Source organism: Dermochelys coriacea, chromosome 1 (genome assembly GCF_009764565.3).
Source record: "Dermochelys coriacea isolate rDerCor1 chromosome 1, rDerCor1.pri.v4, whole genome shotgun sequence".
Taxonomy (NCBI): domain Eukaryota; kingdom Metazoa; phylum Chordata; order Testudines; family Dermochelyidae; genus Dermochelys; species Dermochelys coriacea.
The window spans coordinates 262,948,457-262,958,527 of record NC_050068.2 but is presented as its reverse complement, the minus strand read 5'-3'; the positions used below and the strand labels follow the sequence as shown (position 1 = coordinate 262,958,527).

Genomic DNA, 10,071 nt, shown 5'->3' with positions numbered 1-10,071 from the left:
GGGCTCTCATATCTGTGGCAAGCAGAAGTTAAAATGGTTGAGAGCGCGCTTTGACTCAGTCAGTTGAAAAAAAATTTTTTTTTTTTTTTTAAAGAAAACAATTTGTCACATGGAAGCTGGGATTCTCACGTTAAAGAGAGTGAGGGAATGGGGCAGAGCCTTAGATTCAGCTGCTCATTTAATAGGATTCCATCTTTTTTATTGATTGTCTTTAAGCATTCTGCCACCTCAGTGATTTAGTATCTTCCAATGACAGGTTAGATTGGATTGTTAGAGACTTTTAAAGCAATGGTTTGTATGAAATGAGGTAGTTGTTCAAGTCCAGTTTCCAGTGGCCCAAATCTCCACATCACAACTGTCCGCAAAGATAGGTAACAGAAAATTCCTCTCATCCCTAGGGTTGCACTCCACTGGGAATTGAGGCATGTGGACAATAGTGGGGAAGACGAAGAAAGAGCGATTTGGAAAGAACGTGTGTTCCCTGGGGCTGCGCTGCACCTCTTATGGGGTCAGAGAGGTGCTTCTAGATTCCAGGGCTTTACATTTACCTCCTTTCACCAATGAGAAATTTTTTTTTTTTAAGTAAAACTAACATGTTGGAAACAGAAGGGAGGGAGCATGCTGTGCTGCCTACGCCTAGAGCTCTAGTGTCTTCCAAACTCTCACAGCTTTCCTATGCCACTTTGGCCACAGTACTGAACCTTCTGCCTTAATTTCCCTGTCTGTAAAGCGGTGATAATACTTGGCTATGGCAGGATTGTTGTGGGGCTCACCGGAATTCTCTGAAGCAGCAAAATCCCCTGATGAAATTGCCCTAGAATGGAAATTGCGGTAATTATGGAAAGGGCCACGCCAATGCATTCACTGGAACAGGGTGGATGAGGCCTTGTGGGGCAGGAGCCGGGCCGCAGCTGTGTTCCTACTTTCGCCCCTCGGGGCGCAGTCAGAAGCGCTGTAGCCAGGCCTTTCCGAATGCATCCCATGCAGTGAGCTGTAGCTCAGGAAAGCTTATGCTCAAATAAATGTGTTAGTCTCTAAGGTGCCACGAGTCCTCCTTTTGTTCCAGGCCTTTAGGAATTGGGGGGGGTCCTGTATTTACCCGAACCCCCTGGGCCCGCTCTGACCGCACCCAGCCCCGCGCTGGCAGAAGCCATCCCGGCGAGAGGGCCGCGCGCTCCCGCGCACCCACCCCGCACGCGCACGGACTGGCTCGCTGCGCTCCGAACGGCGCCGTTCTTCTGAAGCCCCGCCCCCTACCCAATCACGGCGGGACGCCGGCTGCCCCGCCCCCTCGCCCAGCGCGAGGGGGATGCCGCAAACGCGGGCCCGCGAAGGGACTACAGCTCCCGGCGGCCCCTGCGCGCCTCGGTGTCCTGGCTGCTGAGCTGACGTCACCGACCGGGACAATAAGATGGCGGCCGGCAAGGGGAAGCCTGTGACTGCCGCGGAGGCCGGGGCCCCGGCAGGCTACACGGGTAACGGGCTGGGGCTGGGGCTGGGGCTGGGGCTGTCTGTGGGAGGGGTTTAAAGGGGGGGGGGGCGTCTAGCCCGAAACCCCGGGGTCCCCCCGCCCCAGCGTAGCCACAGGAGCTGGTCAAGCCCAGCTCTCCCCTCACGCGCCCCCGGAACCCGCAGGAGCCCTCTGGGCCCCGCTTCTTCCCGCCGCCGCCTGGCTTGGGCGCGGGTTGCTCCGCACGCTGCCGTCCCCCCTGCCGCTGCTTTCCGGCCCCCCGCTGAGCGCCTGGGCACCGGTGCCGTAGCGCCCTCCCTGGCCTGGTGCCACAGCACAGCCAGGAGCTCCAGTGGCATGAGCAGGGATCCCAGTTTTCTGTGAGGCCCCCCCACCCCCCTTCCACAAAAAAAATGCTTGGATAAAAAACTGTAAGTCTGTGTCCCCCCCTCCCCCGCCCATGATTAAATGAAACGCAGAGCTTAAGGTTCCCTAGCCACATTATGTACAGGTATCAGTTGAACACAATGTTTTACTGATTTATTTACAACTTTTAAACAAGCTGCCATCAATTATTATAATAAAATTAACAGACGTGCTCTCTGGCCGCCCAGCTCTGAAGGCAATGCCATACCAAACCAAGCTTATTTCTGTGCTGCTGCTGGCAGCGGTGCTGCCTTCAGAGCTGGGTGCCAGGCCAGTAGCTGCTGCTCTCCGCTCTGCCTTTGGAGCTGGGTGGCTGGAGAGTGGCAGCTGCTGGCCAAGCACTCAGCTCTGAAGGTGGCACTGCTGCCAGCAGCTTTTCATGCTCTCCTCCCCTCCAGAATACATTCCAGGCATCACACACCCACCCCAGTTTGAGAGCCTGAGGAATAAGTGATACTGGTACTTCCAGTAAAATGTATAATAATAATAATTAATAATGTTGTGTTTATTTTTTCACAAAATGTAAAATTTAAAGAGCCTGTAAAAATGCAAATTCTGTGTTTTTTCCATGGCAAATGGACTTCTAGGATCCCTGGTTATGAGTAAAGCACTTTGCACCTTGACACACTTTCCTGACTTGTCAGGACTGGTGGCTGTTGAGGGAGATCCAGGGATTTATTTGTGGGAGCCAGGTAGAACCTTGTTAGGCAACGAAGTCAGCAACTGATGGTGTTGCCTCCTAAAATGTTTTCTGGAACTTGATGCTCTGCTGAAGGCAGTTGCTGTAAATTGTTACATCTCTTTAAAAATTGTCCCTTTTAGCTGTTCCAGTTAAGCTTTCTGAGAAGCAACAGTCGCCTCACTACTTGTATGTGAAGGAGCACAAAGTCAGAGAAGGCACCGATACTACCTACCCTCCACACCGTACTCTCTTTGTCCTTAATATTCCCCCGTATTGCACAAAGGTAAGTTGTTGGTAGGGTTGCCAACTTTGGTTGGACAAATTCCTGGAGATTTCATCACATGACATAGCCTTTGATTCCTGGCGACTCCAGGACAATCCTGGAGGATTGGCAAGCCTATTTGTTGGGCTGGAAGAAGTTATGAAAGGAATATGTGAGTGTGGTCTTTTTACTGGGGGCTGGAGCATAACCAGAAGAGCAGAGAGGGTTGCTGTAACAAGTACAGGAACTCCTCACTTAATGTCGTCCTGGTTAAAGTTGTTGTGTTGTTACATTGCTGATCAATTAGAGGACATGCTCATTTAAAGTTGCGCAATGCTCCCTTATAACGTTTGGCAGCCACCTGCTTTGTCCACTGCTTGCAGAAAGAGCAGCCCATTGGAGCTAGCTGGTGGGGGCTTGAAACCAGGGTGGACTGGCAGCCCCCTGCTCCCCTAAATGCCCTGTGCAGCAGTCGCCCAGCAGGCTATCAATTGCCAGGCAGTTCAGCAGTCCCTCCCCCCACTGCTGTGTGCTGCTTCTGCCTTGGAGCTTCTCCAGGGAGCCTCCTGCTTGCTATGCAAGGGGGGGGGAAGAGGGGTGCTAATGCCAGGGTGTCCCCCTCCCTCCACTCCTTTTCCCCATCCCCACAGAGCAGGGGGACACACAATAGGGCTCAAGACAGAGGGAACTTGCTGATCTACTTAAAAAGGCAGTGTACTCAGAGTGCGGTTGGCATATTTAAAGGGGCAATGCCTGTGTCTCACACACAGTGTGCACATGCACGGTGTGTGTCTTGTGTGCACGCACACACATGGTGTCTCTCTCACACACACGTGTGCACACACCGCAGCACTTTGGAAAGTGGAGGGAGTGGTGCGCTCCAGTGGGATAGCGTGGGTTCATTAGCATGGGTTCAGTTTCCACAGGGAATGTTTGCAGCCACTGCCATGCATCTATTGTGTCTCCTCCCTCCATTTGTGCTGCCTTGTAGAGTGTGAGGCTACATTAATAACAATGTGTTAACCCTTGAGGGCTCAGCCGAGTGCTAGTTCATCATTTAGCAGTAAGGCATTCCCTGGGAAATCTCACCCTCTGACTCCACCACCTCAACGAAGCTTCACAATCATCATTGCTGTGTACAGTATTAAATTGTTTGTTTAAAACTTACTGTGTACTCTGTGTGTGTGTGTGTGTGTGTGTGTGTGATTTATTTATTTCATTTTCCTGGAACCTAACCCCCTCCCCCCCCCCCCTTATATTAATTCTTATGGGGAAATGGGATTCGCTTAACATTGTTTCACTTAAAGTACCATTTTTCAGGAACATAACTACAACATGAAGTGAGGAGTTACTATATGTTAGTACTTGTATGGGAGAGCTGCACGGTCCAAACGGTGGTGCAGGGAGAGGGTGATGATGACATAGTAAAGGTCATGCTTCCCTCTGAGGCTTTGTCTAGAATAAGGAAAAATGTGTTTTGTTTGTTAGCTATAACCCCATTTGAAATGCCACTTGGGATCTAGTATAGATGCAGTTTAATACCTTTTAAACCCAGGTTAGCTAGTCAAAGACAACCATAGTGTGGAGCCAAAAGTTCACCTTGACTAGCTAACGAGTTTTTGTAAAATCACCCTTTGTCCTCATTACAAGTTACAGGGGGATCACCGAAGTCCATGTCTGTCTGTCTTGCCTGTAAGAAAGATAAATTTGCCTGGTGCTCTTCCCATTTTGTGACAAATCCAGTAACCAGGGGGAGTTGCCACAGATTTGCCCATGCAACCACCTTAAACTCAAGGGAGCTGCAGTGCTTCTGGAGCTTATTGATTCTACTAGGGACTCTGTTACACCAGTTCCACAAGGAAACTGGTGTAAACTTGTTCAATCAGCACAGAGATGTAGGATATCATTGCATTTAAAGGTCCAGCTGATAGGCCATCTTGCTGACCAAAGGATTAGCGGGGCTTCATAGGAACTGGGTTTGATCTTCATTCCAATCTCGCTCCTAAAATGTGTCTGTGCTTCAAATGTTTGTGCATGTTTTTTGGCCACAATGCAGCTACACAGAAGGATAAGCTGATACAGACACAGCTCAGGAGTTCTTGACGTTGTGGTTCTGAAAATCTGCTGTGAGCAAATCTTTTCTAACAGCAATGAAAACACATGAGTCCTGTGCTCACTATAATTTATCCCAGAGCAGTTGCACCACTATTTGAAAACTGGTACAAAACTTGAGTTTGTGCACTCCCCTATGGGCTGAGGGTGCTGCAGAGGCTAGGTCTGGCTCCCTAGTGGTAGGTGCGCTACCAGATGGGAGACCTAGGCGAGGGGGGCTTGCTCCTTGATCCACCAGTTGCAGGAAACGTTATGAGGCATCAAACTCTGCCTGTGAGGGGAATATCAGAGGGCTTCCTTGTCACTCAGCATTGACGGCTGCAGATGAGTACAGGGAGAGGGTTATAAACCATCCTCAGCTGGGAGGATGGTGATGGCTGCAGTGTGGAATCTTTGCAAGTAGGAGGGAAACAGGATATCTACAGTGGAGTGTGTAGCCTCCATCTCCTCACGGGAGGGCACACAGGTGAGCCCAGATCACTTTTCTCTCTCTCCCTTGTATTAAGGCATGTCTGTCCAGGCTGTTTTCTTGCTGCTCATCTGTCCAATCTGTGAACTTGTGTGAGAAACCGGGGCCACGAGAGAAACCAGAGGCATCCAAGTCCAAATTCTTCAATCTCAAGACAGTTCCGGTAAAGCTCGAGGGAGACTGAGAGGAGCAGAGGGAAAGGGGGCATGCTGTAGGAGCTAGGATGGGAAGAAACCTGAGGTGTTGGTGGGGAAAGAGGTCTCCTGAGGGATTCTTCAATTTTTTTTAACTATCTCCTGGCAACCCCAGTGCTGGCTGGAGCCTTATTTCTCTAATAAAGCTGCTCATTCTGTGGAACTGCTAGCTCTGAGGGTGCTGATTGTCACTGACTGTACCAATGCGCTGCCTTTTCCCTAGGGATTCCGAGTGGCTTACGTGGTGTTTAAGAATCCGGCTGGGATACAGGCAGCCAAGTCCCTATCCCTGCAGGGCCCCCTGGTGATATCTTCAGAGAGTCACCCTGTGAAAACTGGTATCCGCAGTAAGTCACCTGGTGCTCTCCAGACTTGTCGGGGGGAGGGTATATTGGAGGGGTGTCTCATCCTGGCTATACCCTGCGCCATAAAAGTGCCATCCAGGTTGTCAATCACCCCTCAACAGTGATTCTCACGTGCCGCAGGTTGAGCTAGGAGTTGTCCAGCATTTCCCCTGTCCCTTCTCCTTTTGTTCTGCATTCCCTATATACCTCACTCACCCCACATGGAGCTTCTTATGCTAGTGGGAGGACTTAGTTCCTGATCACAGACTCCATAACCAGCTACTCTGGAAGGGGTGGGGAGGTCTACAAGGGAGTTGCAGTTGTCACCCCTGTATGGTGCCTTGGTCACTCAAATGGTTGTGCGGCCCTTATCCATAGTCTTTTAGTATCTTCTCTGGCTTGGAGGAGTTGGCCTTGACTTGCTTACAACTGAGAATGAGACTATTCCTATGGCATCATGCATTGAAAGATCCCAGTGTGCTTTACTGACACGAATGAACTATCCAGCTGGGAGCGCAGTCCATGGCAGAGCCAGGATTTCCCGTGCTTTGGCTCCTCCTCCTGCTGATGCTGACATCCTCGCTTTATTTAGAATGATGTGATGCACTGTAAGGAGATGCTAGGTCCTCACAGCAGAGGATGTTAAATTTGACCTCTGAATGTTTAGGGCCCTGGCTGGCTTGTGTAACGGGGCATGGAGCCACTCTGTCTGACACTGTATTCTCCCCGGCCCTAGACGTGAGTGGCTCTCCGCTATTCTCCTCTCACAGCTGTTCGTTGGCCTGCGTGAAAAGAGCTGGCAGGCATCAGCCCAGATCATGGTGAGAAAGGTGCCGGGGTCCCACAAACCACTGTGGCCACATTTGTCACTCATTGGCTCCCTTGCTGGCTATCTCAGCAGGCATGCCCTGGAGTGATGACGTGGAGATTGACCCCCTCTCCAGTACCTAGAGTTGTTCTTTCCAGGGCTGCATTGAGGTATCTTGTTGAGGGTAGGCTCACTGCAGAGGCAGCCACTGACCTCTTCCCTCCTTGTCTCAGAGTGGATCGCCAGTTATGCAGCTTCAGTGGTGGATCCGGCGGAGCTGAAGGCTGAAGTGGACAAGTTCATGCAAGCCTATGATCAGAAAATAGCAGAGGTAGGAAGGGCTGATGAGATAAACCAGGCATGTACTTTCTTAAGGGATTCTCTGTGTCTTGCAACTCCTTGGGGATTGTCATTGCTGACTAGCCTGTTCCTTTTCAACAAAGCAGCTCTTTGCGCAGCAGCAGGAATGCCTCAGTCTTCCAGTATGTCACATGCTGTCAGTTTGTCTGCGCTCTTTATCGGGGTAGCTGGCTGGGCAAGGCCTCCTGTTTGGGCCCAGGGTTGCCGTCTCCCAGTTGCTGGCAGGCAGCGCCTAGGCATAGGTCTGACCAGGTTCCATTACCCTCCCCACAAGCTGTGGTATAGTTACAACAAACACACCAGCTCTTGGATGACCCAGTGCCCGCACTGGCTGGGATTCTAGTGCTCACATCCTCAGCCACTTTGCATCACATTCTACAGCTCCCCCAAAACACCACCCTGGGCCTTCTCAAATAGCAGAGCAGCAGGTGCTGGCATTCTCCATGCCCTTGGGGCACAAGGGAGGTGTTTGCTGGGGTGACAGCCTCAGGAAGCTGTTGTGGAATGGAACCAGTTGGCTCATGTCAGGTTTGGACTAAGCTGCATTTTCTCCCTCATCCTTCTCACGTAGGAAGAAGCCAAAGCAGTGGAGGAGGAGGGTGTTCCGGATGAGGAGGGTTGGGTGAAGGTGACACGGAAAGGCCGAAGGCCTGGACTCCCCCGGACAGAGGCTGCCAGCTTGCGGGTGCTGGAGAGGGAGAAGCGAAAAAGAGCACGCAAGGAGCTACTCAACTTCTACGCCTGGCAGCATCGTGAGACCAAGAGAGAAAGTGAGTTGTGTAGTCGGGGTGTTCCTTGTTCCCCAGCATCACAGTCTGAACACCCCCCAATCTGGGTTGTTTGTTTTTGTCACCAACCCCGTGACAGGTGAGAGTGGCTCTCCTGAATTCCAGGCACAGCTGCAGGACAGCCAGCCGCACCACTTCAGGCTGCGATCCTGTCCAATCTTGGAAGCTAAACGGGGTTGGTTCTGGCCAGTATTTGGATGGGAGACCTTTGAGGGAAAACCCAGAGAAGGGGTGTTGATTCAGATGGTCACATTTTCCTCCTCCAAGTTAGTGCAGAAGTAATACCGAGCAGAGTGCTGTGGGGCGCTTGGGTTGCTGTCTGAATGGGACATGATCATGAGATCCTTGCTGTCATGTTCTTCTTGATTTGATTCCATGCTAGTCTTCGTAAGAACATGTTTGTTTAGCCCCTGTGTCCTTTCCAAATTCCTGTTTAGGTGGCTGTGTTCAGTTCCCCCTTGAATTCCCAGTGAATATAATTTTCACTGGCTGCATACAGGCAACTATATAAAAGTAAATGGTATCATGGTCCACCCCAGATGGAACTGCAGCGCAGCGGTAGACAAGTGAGTCCCTATATATGCAGAACCAGATTCAGCACTGATGCAATGGGAATTGCATCCACTTAACTTGAGTGGCTGTTAAGCCTGCTTGTGCTGGGACTAAACTTGCTTCCCAGTCAGTAAAGAGCTTTTGAGAGCCGCCAGGGTACAAAGCTCTCAAAGGTAAATCTGCTGTTCTTGGCCATACCCAACTCTCCTCTTCATCCTTTCAGACATAGCCCAGCTGAGGAAGAAGTTTGAGGAGGACAAGCAGAGGATCGCATTGATGCGGGCCCAGCGCAAGTTCCGGCCATACTGAGCCACTCTGGGTGCTGCCACGTCCTTGGATGTTTCCGTGGGAGTTGAGAAGTTTACAAACTGAGCACGTTGAGGGGCCTCTAGAAGTGCAGTGACACAGATTTGTTCCCTCTGCTGTAACCTGGGCCCTAAATGGGAAATCCCTGGGGTTACAAGTGGTCGGTTGGGTGGAGCTCTTCATCTGCTGAAGGTGCCTCTAGTGGCAGCAAGCCCAGCACAGAGACTCCCATTAGCGTGACTCATGTGCAGTTCACAGGCTGCCACCCCTCCTGTAACCAGCCTTCATCTTTTCTCTTAGTGCACTGTCTCCTCTGGACACTATTATATCAGATCCCCCAGCAAGGGATGAGACCCACCTCCACTCCTGGATGACTGCAGGGGGGCTGCTGCTGAATCAAAGGCAGCAGAAGTCCACTGTAAATTGTAAATAAACTGCCCCTTTCCTATGTGCTGCCCTATTGCCCTTGTCAGCCCTCACTCACAGCTCTCCACATGCCTGCTTGAGTGGATGCCAGGGCAGGAGGCCAAGCTATTGTATTGCCTGCCATGGTGAGGCTCCTCCCCCACTGAGATGGGCACTTGTGACTCAGAGTTTGGGCAGAGTTGCTCTTTCACGGAAACTACTCTTGTTTGGAAAGTGGGGGAGGGGACGTCGGGGTGCTGGGGGAGATGCTCCTCTCCCCCTTAAGCCTTGCCCTGTGGCAGTTTTTCAGAAACAGCTGGGTGCGAGCGCTGTGCTGGTGCTCGCAGGCTCACAAGGCAGGTGTTCCTGCTTCCCTCCCTGCTGTCAGGGATGCAGAGTACTAGAGTCCCCCAGGGGCCTCCTGCTTGTTGCCTTTAGGGTACTGAGCTACTCTGGCTTATTCTCTGTTTCAGTAAATTCACAAGAAGACAGTGTCAAAGCATCTTATGTTTCTGACCTAAGGGCTGGTGCTCGAGGAGAATTCTCTGTAGAGCTTTGTCTGGGGGAGGGAACCCCCGCAGGCCCATGATTCTCCCCCCACAAGCCTCTTGTACCCTTTCTTTCAAATAAGGGTGAATCTGTTTTAACAGTCCAGTCCAGTAAGTGGCCCCCTTTATTACAGTTAGGCTATTGCTTGGTTAGTGCATGGGAAGAGTGTGACCTCTTTTGATCACCTCTGGGGTCATTTACAAGCTAATGGATGCTAGGAAATGCATCACAATGGCTGCTGCTCATAGTCTAACTCTGTGTATTCCTATAGGGTTGTCTATCTCCCTCAAGCAATGCCACCCTTTATTCCCATCATAATACCAGATTTTGGCATTTTGCTCAGATGCCCCTGACACCTGCCTTC

At 51.2% G+C, this 10,071-nt stretch overlaps 1 protein-coding gene across 1 annotated transcript; it reads left to right on the top strand.

The window, feature by feature from the left end:
• Positions 1 to 1,305: 1,305 nt before the first annotated feature.
• RRP7A (ribosomal RNA processing 7 homolog A) lies at positions 1,306 to 9,201 on the top strand. Its single transcript, XM_038397737.2, has 7 exons — positions 1,306 to 1,475; positions 2,699 to 2,841; positions 5,439 to 5,564; positions 5,819 to 5,942; positions 6,981 to 7,078; positions 7,679 to 7,877; positions 8,671 to 9,201. Exons 1-7 carry the CDS (start codon positions 1,412 to 1,414, stop codon positions 8,754 to 8,756), a joined length of 840 nt encoding a protein of 279 aa, XP_038253665.1. The 5' UTR covers positions 1,306 to 1,411; the 3' UTR covers positions 8,757 to 9,201.
• The last annotated feature ends 870 nt before the right edge of the window (positions 9,202 to 10,071 follow it).